Consider the following 14,460-nt stretch of genomic DNA (forward strand, 5'->3'; position numbering starts at 1 on the left):
GTTTGCTTTTTCCTTCAGAAGTGCATTTTTGCATAGCACCACTTCTGTACATAGCAATACTTGAAAGTAAAAGCTAATATTGCATTGATGAAACTGACAAGACTGCCCCATAGCCCCCAGTTTCACTGGAGACAGGAGCAGCAGGTGGTGTAAGTGCAGAATGATAATGGGCAGGCCAGAAGGATATCTAGAAATGCATCTGAGCCTAGGTGCTGAACAATGAGGGCCAGCATCCTGGATAGACAGGATGGGGAGTGTCTTCTATACTGCTAGAAGTATGTGCGATGACTTTCAAAGCTGGTGAACAATGGACATGTGTGCTAACAAAAGGGAATACTTTCCTTGTTATGAAAGTGCTTGAGAATGCATGGGTGATTTGGGCCTGGCAGTGGAAACTGGAAACCAAGCAGAAATAAATTAAAAATAGCCTGCTTGCTTCATCTGTATTCTGTGCTCAATGCTGAATGCAAATAGTCCATTCATCTTAAACAAATTAATTAGGCTGCAAAGCTGCTCACATTTCACTGAGAACACTTTTATTAAACATGAAAGATGCCAGGGTGGTAAAAAAAGAAAAGGCCAGGAAAAACCTATGCTGTATTTTAAATTCCTCTTTGCAAGAGGGCTAAAGCAAGACATTTAAATGTCCCACCACTGCAGAGTTCCCTTTTAATTTGTCCTGCTTCCCTTTATTTCACGAAAAAGCAGAAGTGAAATTTAAAGCTGCTTGCATGGTTTATGAGCACGTTTAAGGATTTCCTGATACCACCAGTTATCAGCTCAGCTAAAAATAGTTTGAAAGAGCTTTGCGATCTCTGATAGCCTAGTCTCTCTCTCCCCCCGTTTCGTAGCTCTATTCCACATATAGGTTGTGGGGAGGATGTAGCCCTCCATATATTGTTGGGCTCCAGCTCCCATCAGCCAGCGGTGATGGGATCTGTAGCCCAGCAACACCCGGAATGTCACAGCTTCCCCGTCCCTGTTTTGGGTCTCGTTCCCACGTAAGCTAAGCGTGCCCACATCAAGTGCAGCTATGTGCTACAGCTGGATTGCTGCGCCTGAGGCTGCAACAGCACACTTATCTTGGGCGTGAGATTCCCTCAGCACCGCTGAGGCTTGCTTCTGAGTAGACCAGAGAGGCTTGCCCTCTGGCCCCGCGAACTAAGCGCCCAGCCCCATCGAGTTCAACAGGAACCTTCGACGCAGCGCGCCTTTCCTCGGTGCAGCCCCGCACAGGATCCGCTTCCTCGTTCAGGCTCGCAGCCTCTCCCCCAATGCAACGGCGGTGCAACCAGGAGCGGATCCCCCACCCCGGAAGAGCGTCCCTTCCCTCCCAAATTGGCCGCGCGCTCCAGAAAAGGGGGGTGGGAGAGACGCGCCGCTTGCCCGCCTCACCCAGCCCGGACGGGGGCGGGCGGAGAATGTCAGCTCGAACAACTTCCTACTGGGCTCCCGGCGGCAGGCAGTAAAAAACACACACACCAAAAGCGACCTTTTCAACTGCTGCCAACGTCGCCGGCCGATTCCTGCCCCCTGGCAGCGTGGAGGAAGCGATGAATGGCCAGAAAGGGGAGGTGGCTGACGCGCTGCACTCCCCGGGCCGCCGCCGCCTGTCCTGCCTGTGCATCTCGCTCCACCCCGTCGCCGCCGCCGCTACGGCCGCGCACTCCCCCCCCCCCCCGGAGCCCGCGCTGCCGCCGCCACAGAGGAAAGAGGCACCGGGACGCCGCCGCCCGGGGCAAGGCGCGGGGCCGAGAGGGCTGCGCGAGGAACCTGGACGGCGCTCCTCCTCCTCCTCCCCCTCTCTCTCTCCGTCCCCCGCCTTTCTCCTTCTCCTTTCTGTTTTGGCGGGCGGGCGGGCGGGAGTCTCCCTGCCATGACTGCGCCGAGGGAGCCTGAGCGAACATGAGCCGCCGCGGCGAGGGCGAATTCCTGAACTGCCGCCTTTCTCCCCCCGCCGCGACCATGAGGAGGCTGGCGCTGCTCGCGTTGCCTCTCTTGCTGTGCCTGGGCGAGGTAAGGCGCGGACGGTTTGGAGGACTGCCACCCCCACCCCACCCAACCCAGGCTTTCCCTCGCGTCCTCCTACATGCCAGGGATCTACATGTCTCGGTCCGCGAACCTGCTTCCCCTGAGTAAACCCATCCATCTTTCGTCTTCCTACCTGTCTCTCCCCCCCCCTTACAAGTCCCTCCTAAGCTAGGGCAGCCTTATACATCGTGGGTAGGGGAGCCTGTAGCTCGCCAGACGCCGCTGCTGGACTCCAACTCCCAGCATCCCCGATCGTGGGTCTTGCTGCTCGGGGCTGATGGGACTTGGAGTCCAGCAACAGCCGGAGGAACCACCAGCTTCCCCAGCATCGCTGCTATACGTGCTTGGTTTTGTTTTAGGGGACTGTCCCCCACCCCCGTTGAGGATAACGGGACGTCTGAGGAGAGACATATAGGATTGGGGCGGAAGTCTATAAGAAACTGCTCTGGTCCTTTTAAAACAAACGGCAACAGGGCATGACCCTCTCTGGTTCCTAGTCACTTCTGGTGTGTGTTTGTTTTGAACCCTGAATTCCTGCAAGCCACTGTGCATCACTAGACTCATTAGAAGTCAATGGGTTTCGCCAACTCTGCGCTGTTACAAACTGGCTGTGGAGGAAGTGTCCACACATGACTCTGAATGTGCCTGTGTGTGTGTGGATATATTTGTGAGGGAATCATGAAAGAAAGCTTTTGATGTACATTCTGTCTAGCCGATGCAGTTTTTCTATTTGAATTACAGATATAGGGAACTGTTGACTACTGATTACATAGCATAGCAATCCTAAGGAGGAAGCAGCATTGAACTTATTAGGACTTTGAACACGCATGTTGTGTGTTTTGAAGTGATCTCTGATCATGCCTGCAAAATCACTAATCCAGATAATCTAACCATTGATACACCTCATCTGCTTGTATTTAGACTCAGATTTAAAACAGTAGCCAACCTTAATAATGTATGTTGGAGCACCTGTTCAAAATCACATAATTTGCACTCATTTCCCTTTAAATCGTCTTGCTGTGCTCTCAAATTAGCATGGTTAAAGAATGATAAAAGTAAAAAACTTTCCCCACCCCCTACATATCTAAGTTTTTGGAAGAAACCATGATGTTAATCTATAATTAGGAAAAGAGGGGGTGGTAGCTATTCTGGATGCCAACACAGAGTATAATTGTGTAATATTGGGTGATAGCATGGAATGGTGATCTTAATTCATGCTAGTTGCTATGGCTACAGAAATGGAAAGTTGTGTTTGGTCAGGATAATTGATCTGGAATGAGATTATTGCCTTTTGCCCATTAACTAATCTTGCAAATGCACCTATTAATGGTTTCAAAACTACATGTTCTATACTAAATCCATCTAAGCGGCGGAAAACCCAATTGGGCCAAGGGCCCCTAGATGAGAGTACTAGCAGGTTGCAAGATGTGTATGAGCACCTGTGTTGCTACTGTGCTTGAGTCATTTGCTGACGAAGACGCAGGTATGACCCCAGGGTTTCCTATAGCCATTGTGACATGTAGTTCTGCCCTACCGTGGATATGATGGAATGCAGATAAGGAGTGCTATCATAAAGGAGATCAAAGTGCAGTGTGTAGCGATGGCTTTAATAGGTGATTGCATTCTTTGCTGTAACATAGATTGGTTATGTAGCTTAATTGTATTGGCTAGCCTAGTCTATTGCCACTGCTGTTGTCATTGTCCATTATTCCCAAAGAACTCTGAATATGCTGCAAGCCAAAAAACACACAATCACTTTCCTTACAGCAGTGGAAAAAGAAGTCATTTTATTTCTTAGTCTCTCTCTCTCTTATACACAACTTTCCCCTCATCATTGCTATTGGTAGATGATATACCTTTTGAAGCAAAAGAGATGGTTGGGTCAGATTTTACTGACTGCATTAAATGTTTGGGTGAAAAGCAATATCATCTAATCTAACTTGGTCTGAATGTTGATATTTCTGGGAGTCTTAATATGAGAAAAGAATCAACTTTCAGAGAACAGGCGTGTAGTGTATGCACACGCGTGGTGGTCCTGGTTAAGATATGGGAGAACAGACACCCCAAAGATGGAAGAATCCAAAATACATTAGGAATGGTTTTGTGGGAGAAAACTACTGCAAAGATTGGACAAGGTCACCCCATGTCTGGAACAAAAAGGCTTCTGATCTGCTGCATAATGGTATAGTTGTGGTAGTCCCTTGATGAAGTTCTCTAGAATTATGAGACCTGAACAACTTTATTGCCTAATTTGGGAAAAGGTAATTAAAGTTGTAGAAGGTATTTGAAGAAAATAATTGGAGTTGGACCATTGAACTGCAGGCTGATGTCAATAGTGTCTTGGGGCCTCATCTAATGTCACTTTCTAAGATTATGGGTGAATACACTTTAATGCATATAGGTATAATGTTGGAAGGGCTTGCTTCTTGCATATTAACATTTCCCCAGTAATTTATTTATGTGGTTTTGGGCGTCTTCAGAAACCAGTTGACATTTCCTCTTGAGTAACCTTCAAAGGGCCACATGCCAGTAATGGGTGGGTCCAAAGGCAACAATCTACAGACCAGCACATGTAAATTTTGACTTCATGCAGCTAGTTTCCACACACTTGCGCCCCTCTGTATCCTCCACCTAAACAAGCAAGAGGCATTATCAGAGTTCAAGTACACATTCCAGCCAGGCAAAAACACTGGCAGGACTAGTAAGGGATGTGGACTGGAGAGACGGGTGGGAAGAATTCCTAGGGCCAGGTAAGAAAGGTCTGGAGGGCCATATTTGCCCCCCCCCCCCACCAGAAAAACACCCCAGGGCCTCCAGTTCCCCAGCCCAGGTATGTAGCCTATATATAATAATCTTTCAAATATGTCAAGCCACAAAAGTGAAAACTTTAGTAGTCCTTTTTCGATGGTGTGATTCTAAGTAAAGTGAACACATGAGGACGGATAATGGAGATGAGGACAAAATTCGTGGGGAGCCTTCACAAGTACAGGAGGCTGCCTGTTTCAGACGTTCACTGACCAACTCTTAGAGAGTTACAGGAGAGGAGAGGAGCGGGGCACACATCTGAATTGCCCTCCCAGAACCAGAATGCCATAGTGAGCATCTTTGCCACTTGGGGTCCAGCTGGCCTTGATGGCTAGGAGTGCCTTTTATCAGCATCAGCTACGGCCGTTCCTGCATAAGGGTAACTTTACTATGGCAGTCTGTACATTCGTAATTTCAGGACTGGTTTACTGCAATGCTAGGCTGTGGTGATGTCCAACATTTCCAGCTAGTGCAGAATGCTGTAGCTAGAGTGGTGATGGGAACAGGATGGCCAACAATAACACTGGTGTTAAAAGACCTGTACTGGTTTTCCATCTGCTGCAGAGCCAGAGTCATAGTTTTTGCACTAGTGTACTAAGACCTGAACAACTAAGGACCAGGATATCTTAAGGACTGCCTTCCCCCAGCTGAATACTGAGATCAAATGGGTGAGCACTATTAGTGGTCCCCTACGGACCAGAAGGATGGCTCCAGTCAACAAGCAGTTGTGCCTTCGGTGTAGTGGGCCCTACACTATGACCTCCGTCCCGTTAGAAAACAGGCACACAGCATCGCTGCTAAGTTTCAGCTGTCTGGTTAAAACTTTTTATTTCAGGAGGCCTTTGCACCATGAGTGCTGTTCTGATGTTTTACTTTTTTATGTTGTATATTTTTATTCTCTGTAAATTGCTTTAAGACCCATATGGGGGGGGGCGGGACAAAATGTAATTTTTAGGAATAAGATGGCTAAATTTGAGACTCTGAATTAACACATCTTTAAAATAATGGATAAATGTTTCTCGACATGTAACCTGCCAGCCTGCCGAGCCTCAGCGGCTGAGCATCAGGTCCCTGTTCAATCCCTGACATCTCCAGGTAGGTTTGGGAGAGTGGAAACCCTGGACAGCTGCCCCTAGTGAATGGATACAATACTGCGCTAGATGAGCCAATGGTCAGATTGAGTTTCCTATGTTCTCTCTGCTTCTACAGCCTTTGGGGCTGTCCCTGGTGGTCGCAAGTGGTTTAGTTCCACTTACCAAGGTTTACTTTTCAGATTAGGGCATTTTTGTTGTCAGCAGCAAGACGAATGTGGGAGTGGCCCTGTGGCAGTGACTCAGAGCATGGGATTGATCGCCCTGACATTTTAGTTGAAGCCCTGTGCCTCCATTGACTACAGTGGCTTTACTTGCAGATTATTCACCCTTGCAGCATGTTTAAAGAGTCGCAGATTTGTTCTGGCATATGCTTTTATGGACTAGTTCCCACCTCTTCAAACTACTGATATGTCCCAAAGCTCCTTCCCACCACTTATTCTTTCTGAAGTCTGCTTAATGATAGTGCACATAAGCTCTTCGTTCCTTGGTGAACTTTCATTCCTTTCCCAGAAGCTGTTTACACTCGTATTGTGACCAAAGTTTGAGGAAGACGGTCACAGTTCCGCTATAATAAGCTTAAGTTGTGTTGCTGCTAGTTAATTAGTTACAAATGCTCTTATCATAGTCAGCATTTAATCTCTCTTACTTCCCTAATGCTGGGAGAAGCATATCTGGCTTTCTTGGGTCTGCTTTACACTGAATAATGGAGAGGGAAGGGGAGTGGCAAGTGCAAAAGAGGGAGGACTCTTAGAGGGCAATTCTCTCTATTCCTGCAGCATCTTTCCAATCGCTTCTCCCTTTATTTGCCCCAAGGCAGTTTGCTAAAAAGCTTCAGTGTGAATTATTTCATTACAAAGCATCTCTGTTCAAAGCAAATATTTTGTTATTGTGAGTCCAGTTTGCTGCTTCTTCTCTCTTTGCCCCCAGCCCCCTGACTGAGCATCTGTCTTTCGTTTATGCGTTTACATTTTTTACACTTTATACATCTAGTTAATTTCTATCTCTCTGCCCCCAGCCCCCCCCTTTCCATTTCGCATGAAAAGGGTGCTTTAGAATATGGGCTTGGAAACTTTTGTTTTAAAAGAGGTCAGCAGGGCAGAGAAAATACTCAAGATTCCGAGGCATCAACATCAATTTTTTAGGCATCAGTTCAGTGTAGGGCTGAGAAATACTTCAAATTCCTAAATGTCACCATGGGCTTGTTAGTATCCAAGCAACCAATTTGATCAGCCCTTGTGATTTCTGTTTACCTATGGCATTTATTGGCTTACCTTTGTGAGTATCATGTGAGTATAAGTGCTGCTGTAGCATAGTGGTCAAGGATGCAATATTACACCAGAGTTATGCAGGCCGAGGGGCTGGTGAAACACCAGTGGCACAACTGCTAACATCAGTGCAAGTGAGTAGCCACCATTACTTGTCCTCTCTGGGAGGAAGAACTGGAGTGCAGTAGTGGGGTCTACTGGAGGGTATCTTGCTGAGCCCCCCCACCCCCCTGCAAAAGCAAAGCCAGATTGGGATGCAGTAATCTTAATTGGCATTGGAGCAGTGCTTCCACCTGTAGAGGAACCCATCCAAGACCTGTCGTGTGGATGTAAAGAAGAAGAAGAGGAGTTTGGATTTGATATCCCGCCTTTCACTCCCTTTAAGGAGTCTCAAAGCGGCTAACATTCTCCTTTCCCTTCCTCCCCCACAACAGACACTCTGTGAGGTGAGTGGGGCTGAGAGACTTCAGAGAAGTGTGACTGGCCCAAGGTCACCCAGCAGCTGCATTTGGAGGAGCGGAGACGCGAACCCGGTTCCCCAGATTACGAGACTACCGCTCTTAACCACTACACCAACACTAAAATCTCACACATGTCCAAAGAATAGTGCTATCCTTTCAATGCAGCATAGTGTCTGTGATCATCCTATAAAGCTCTGGCAGAGGATTCGTTTGCTTGCAAATGCTTCTGCTCCTCTGGTTGCTGCTACACTGAATCTGTGATGAGCATCCTCTCTTTTGTTCATTGCAGAGTTAATAAATCATAGTCAGTTGCAGCCAAATTTGTTCTCTGAAGCCAGACCAATTCAGAACGTAGACATTTCCCAATATGCGTAAGTATTCAGCCTAGGAAAGTACCCTCTAAATATCTGTTTCCAAATCTCCGGTAGACAAAGGTGCATGAGTCGTAAAAGTGTAGAATTGCAAGTAATGATCAGAGAATGCATACATAAATCAAGCTTGGAGTATGGAAGTATCAGCGAAATATAATGTATAGCCAGTGCTCAGCTATATCACATGTAGTTTTACAAAGGGGGTGGATTTAAGGGCTAGCAATCTGAGAATAAATCAAGCTGATATCAATGAAGCAGACAAACTCTAAATCAAATACAAAATAAAGTCAATACAGTCTTTATTTTTAGTGGACGGCAGATATGTAATCAACAGACACCACTACAATAATTCATTCTCTATCTCCATTTCTCTCTCGTGCACTTCAAATGAATAAATGAAGTTGCTATCCCATATCAGTCATTCCCTTCCCTTCTGCAATTAATGTTATGTGAATAGTGAGATGATTCTACGATGCAAATGATCCTGCCCCTCCCATATGACCCTGCTGCTGCAACCTCCCTCCCTACCCAATGTATTGGGGGCTGAACTTTTGCAGCAGAAAGGCGGTTCAACTCAAACATGTTCCCTGCATGATTTAACAGTCTAATCTTCTTGGGTCTTAAATAAAACAAGGCACTTCCTTCAGCTGGGAAGGTTCCCTGGCTCCCAGCACCACGAGAGACCGAAGGAATGGTGATGGGTTATGCATGGGAGGGGCAGGGTCACTCTCCCTCTCATGCAATGGAAACTTGTGTTTGCGTGTGCAGAGAACAACTGAATAGGGCTATTCTCTTGGCCTGAAAGTATTCGTTTGGGACAGCTGCTCCCGGTCCTTCTCAGGCAATGGGGAAAATGACAAATAGCTGCATTACCTGCAGTGAGAGAAGGCATATCAACAATGTCACGCTGAAATTTAATCTCTCAGGATTAGCCACAACTTTTAAAATGAGAGAGAGAGAGAGAGAGAGAGAGAGAGAGAGAGAGAGAGATGGAAATTCTGTGTACAGTTAAGAGCTCATCCCTCAGTGGACCTTCATACCTGGAGCTTACTGTTGAGAATTTTCATGCCATGTAAATTATCTTTTGTTAGAGAAACGTGAGATTTGAAAGCATGTGGGTGTGTTGGTACATAATATAATTTTCTGATTACACAATGAGGATGGATATTACTAATTACTGCTACTAATTACAGGCTCGCTGCTGGAGAATATGAAAGTTGGCTAGCTTCGCGATATAGCAACCAAGCGCTTCCTTTTTCCAAAAATAGAGCCTCTTGCATATGGCAAGCTTAAGACTCATCTCTGCTCTACATTCTTTTTCCGCTACTCAGTTGAGATCTGCTAATTGGCTTCTATTCACTTAAAAGTAAGAGAACACTATTAGCTGCCTGCTCCTGCAAAACTTTGAAACAAAAGACAAAAACCAGAGGTTGCTAAGTGTCAGAAGACTCGTTTGGCTAGCTTTAAAACTAGCTCAAGTGGCAATCTGCACCAATAATATAAAATAAGACTACAAAGAGAGATGTGGTACTGTAAAAAGAAAGCAGTGAGAATATGCCTCGGTTCAGGTGACAATATGTATAGTCCTGACAGGCTTTGGCCGGATCCAGCAGAGATCTTTTTTCTGTTCTGTTCCATTTCTTCATGTGGCTTCTGCATATGGCAAGTCCTGTTTCTTGCGCCTAGCTCTAGCTAGCGATGTGAATTAGCCTCTTTATAGCAAATTAAATCGTAAGACAATTTTTTGTTCTGTCTTGCTTTTTCTCACATTTGCTCAGATCACCACTTTTAGCTTCACAGGGACTTGGTCAGTTGGTCAAGGTTGAAAGATAGCAATTTGCTCAAGCGCTCCTGTCCTCCCTCGGCGTAAACAAAGTGGTGGGGGTTTGAACCTGGTTCCAAATTGCCATAACCAAAGCTCTTTGCCAGACAACTGCTGTGTATAGTCAATCTTCCAAACAGTCTCTTTGTTTCGCCACAGTGATGGTGAATGTATGCAAACACTTTGTTAAAATAGCAACCTTTTGCTATTTTACATCTTTTAGGAATTCATTATGGGAATGAATTGATGGAAATTAATTGGAGCCTCATTTTTGACCCTATATGTCATGGGTAGGCCCAGGGGCCGGATCCGGCCCATTCGTCTTCTCAATCCAGCCCACAGATGGTCCGGGAATCAGCGTGTTTTTACATGAGTAGAATGTGTCCTTTTATTTAAAATGCATCTCTGGGTTATTTGTGGGGCATAGGAATTCGTTCACCCCCCCCCCAAAAAAAATATAGTCCGGTCCCCCACAAGGTCTGAGGGACGGTGGACCGGCTCCCTGCAGAAAATGTTTGCTGACCCCTGCTATATGTAGCCAGGAAGGGCATATTTTTCACCTGAACAATTCCACACACAAACGCAAACTGTCTCTCCATAAACATGAGAAGCAGCAATTGCTCAGCTGGCAGCAGTTACTTGGCATATGTTGAAGGATGATGCCAAGAGTATGTGCCGTTGCTTAACTGTTCATGTAGCTGGCTTCAGCTAGGTTGCTTGGTTTTGTCCTTTTATGGGGTTGAGATTTGCATATGCTCATTTTCTGTGTGATAGGCCATATCAGATAGGGGATTGGGCATGGTACTTAGGCTAGATCATGCACTAGATCATGATCGTGGCTAGATCATGCACAAGGATAGCACAGTCATTATGGAACAGGTGAGATGTTTGGATTGAGACCTATGGGCATAAAGTAGGCATAAATTTGAGAATGGATGCCTGCAACCTTTAGATGCATGGAAAGAAAAGACTAGGGAGGGTTAGACTGAAGAGGCTGTCTGAAATGTGGTAAAGTCATAGGGATGGAGTTTTGCAGCAGATTGAGGTACCAAAACCATGACTTTGCAAATAATTGTTCCAGAAAGTTTATCTTCTTAAACACAAAGACTCTCCTCCTGCAAGAGAGGGGAGTGGTTGTGGGCGGGAGCCGGACTCCGCCCCAAGCAGGGGGCATTTGCCCCCTGCCTCCCACTCACCTGGCTGGCGCCCACAGCCAGGTGCCCAACCAGGTGCCTTCAAGGGGCCGTGTACAGCACCCTAAATTGCTGCGGTGCCAGCCTCCCAGCCTCACTTTTCGTCGTCCCGTCACAAGTCACCCACCCTCCACTCCCTCAGAGCAGGGTTTCCGTTTTCTTTTGGCCTTGCTATGGACCTTAGGTTGGTCGCCCTGGTTGTCCGGGGGGCCTGGTAGGAGTTTTTCCATTTGGCGTTAGGCTTTTTGGTTTTTTCGCCTACCTCGTAGCAATCATCACAACTTTCGTGGTATTGGTGGGTAGGTTAGGCATTGGAATAATGTGTTGTGGTGTGTCGAAGGGCTAGGTGTGGCCTACGCCTTAATTTTTGGGTATTCCGTTTAAGGAATCCGGCGGTCGTGTATTCTGTCCAATGCCTGCTTGGCGGGAGGCCATGGCACGACCCTCGGTGACATCAGGGGAGAGCTTATAGTTGGATTAGCATCAACAGGCTCCACCTACTGGTGAATAAACCCCCCTGTTTTAGACTCACCTCTCTCTGAGGGGGTGGAGTCAGCTGACGTAATCCAGTGCCTAAGCCAATACCTTTTCACTTGCTGTAATCAATAAAGTTGTGGCCTTTTCTTGCCCATTAACCTTATATCACGTGTCCTTGTGTTTTCATTCCACTATGCAGGGATCGGGTCCTCGAACCACAAACTTAATTTATTTACTAACAGCTATTGTTGTAACTTAAATGAAATAATTCATTGTTAAGATTAAATTAAGCCTCCTTTCTAATCTTGCTTTTAGTGTTTCCTAAAAGTTCCAATTAAAAAAACCACAGATATGCATGTGTATTAAGGCAGGGGAGACCCAGAGATATGCATGTACATGTCTTGCCAGGAAGAGAAAATTACCTTTTTCTGCAAACCACGCCCACCTGCCCCACACCTGATGTCATATGTGATGTCAGATGTATAGCAGATAACGATGTGAATACAAAGGTACAGTTCTAATCTTAAACTGTTAAGATTGCTGTCAGGGCTGGCTGGTGCTCACAGCAAGCTCCAGGGATTAGCTGGACTGTGGAGTTCCAGTGCAGGTGATGATTCCTTCCTAAAGTTGGGCTTGATGTAGCTGCCATTAGGCTTGATGTAGTCAGCTGATTGACGCTATCAGGAAGTCCCACAGGGAGGACAAGCTGGGCTGCAAAGAAGGAAAGGAAAGAACGGTGAACATAGTTAATATGTGCTCCTAATTCTTTCCTTTTGAGGTTGGGTTACCTGATGATACAATGATGTCAGGTAATCGGTCTACGTGGAGTAGGAAGCTTGATCCTGTTCCCCATTGCTGACTTAAGATGAGTCCAGCTAGATCACCCTTTCTAGTCCAGCTTTCTTTTCCCACAATGGCCAACCAGGTGAAAAGCCTGCAAGCAAGACATGAATGCTACAGCTTTCTCCCCACTTGTGCTTTCCAGCCACTGATATTCAGGGGCCTTATGCCTTTGATCATGAAGATAGCACATAGCTCTCAATAACCAGTAGCCACTGATAGCCTTTTCCTCCATTAATCTGCCTAACCCTCTATTGAAGCTGTCCAAGTTTCTGGTCATCTCCATATCCTGTGGATGCAAATATCATACCATAACTATGCACCTTGTGAATAAATATTTATTTGTCCCGAATATCCCTCCATTCAGCTTCATTAGAAGGCCCTCTCTTCTAGTATTATGAGTGAGGGAGAAGTGTCTGCATCACCACAGTTTATTGCATATTTAAGAAACAGGCTACCTTACTCATATGTTCCAGGTCATAAGCTTGTGTGTATTCTACCACATATAAGAATGCCTGGCAGATAAAAATGTACATATGCTAAGTATGTATGCCATACTTGTTGTAATTCAGTCAACCAAGTAGAAAACCGTACCACCCAGAACATTCTTTGCTTATATTTACTCTCCTGCAGTCTAGCTTTAAACAAGGAAATTGACACAAGGAAATTGTGAAGTACAAATGAACTGACCTCTGGTTACAGATGCTTCAGGTTACAGACTCCGCTAACCCAGAAACAGTGCCTCGTGTTAAGAACTTTGCTTCAGGATGAGAACAGAAATCGCGCAGTGGTGGCGCGGCAGCAGCGGGAGGCCCCATTAGCTAAAGTGGCACCTCAGGTTAAGAACAGTTTCAGGTTAAGAACGGACCTCCAGAACGAATTAAGTTCTTAACCCGAGGTAAGGTCTGAACCCATAAGGCTGTGATCCAAAATTTCACTTTAGCCATGAACTCAAGCCACTCCTATTCCTTCAATCCTCAGTCAACGTTTGCGGTACAGGAGCAATAATACTGAACTACCTTGCAAAGCTGTCATTGTCAGATCTACAGATTTTGCTCTGGGGGGCAAAGGTTCTGCCCTGCAGCCTCCCCCTGCCCCCTGTCTCTCTGAGGGCAGCAGTGCTGGGTTAAGGGAACAAAGAGGAGCAAGTCTTTATCCCCTTTGTGCCCCATTCAGGCTTCCATAGAAAGTCCCAGCTTCTTGCCCGCTCCAGGAAAAGGAATGTGAGGAGGAGTGTCAATGGAGGACAAAGGGGAGAAACTTTTTCACCATTGATTGTTGTCATTGTCCTGCCACTGGGCTGGCCACTGCAGCTTCACACTTTCCTCTCCTTGGGGTGGATGAGGAGGAGGGCTTTTCTTGGCCACTGTGGATGGGCCATGGCCAACCACACCTCATCCATTGTCAGGCCCTGACTTCACCTTTACATTCATGCTGGTTACGTTCCTAGTGTCCACCCACCTCTTTGAATATGTGGAATCTGGCCAGAACATAAGGGCTGTGATGTGGCTGCAGTGTGCCTCTGTCCCATGCAGGGTGCTGTTCTGCTGCCCGGGGCACGTATCCCCTCTTGCCCCCAGGGTAAAAGTTAATCTGCAAATTAACCTACTAATATTAGAGGTGGTGGATAGAATGCATATGAGGTGCTTTGAATGCTCAGAAAGCACTTTATATATTGAATTGCGTACTTATGCCCTGCTTTCCATCCAGAATTGACTCACAAATACAACAATTGAAAACCATCTCAAAGAGGTGCTCAAAAATGTTAGCCATAAATTGTTCATATGAGAGGATATTATCATAAGAGCTACCCCCACAAAAAAACTGAATATCCATCTGTGCAAAATGACTGTTAATATTATATACCGGTAGATGACAGTACATAATATGAGTGTAAATATTGACACGATCCACCACCCCAAATATTAGCAGATTAATATACTTTATGGGAGAACCCTAAGCAGTACTATTTCCCCATCATTTCTAATGCGCTGCAGTATGCGGTTTAACTGGTTGGTGCTTACTTTCAACACTCAAATTAATTCACATTCTTTACACCCATTTGAGGATTGGTTTGCTGGCACAGCGTAAAGAGTGAAGC

At 46.0% G+C, this 14,460-nt stretch overlaps 1 protein-coding gene across 1 annotated transcript in view; it reads left to right on the forward strand.

Annotated features, from left to right (window-relative positions):
- Nucleotides 1-1,370: 1,370 nt before the first annotated feature.
- Nucleotides 1,371-14,460, forward strand: part of PTPRJ (protein tyrosine phosphatase receptor type J) — a 79,002-nt gene continuing 65,912 nt past the window's right edge. The window contains exon 1 of the mRNA XM_077931236.1: nucleotides 1,371-2,016. Coding sequence (XP_077787362.1) covers nucleotides 1,906-2,016 — 111 coding nt within the window. The 5' untranslated portion in view covers nucleotides 1,371-1,905. The remainder of the gene's footprint in view (nucleotides 2,017-14,460) is intronic.

The sequence above is a fragment of the Podarcis muralis genome, chromosome 1, assembly GCF_964188315.1.
Source record: "Podarcis muralis chromosome 1, rPodMur119.hap1.1, whole genome shotgun sequence".
In the NCBI taxonomy this organism is placed as follows: Eukaryota; Metazoa; Chordata; class Lepidosauria; order Squamata; family Lacertidae; genus Podarcis; species Podarcis muralis.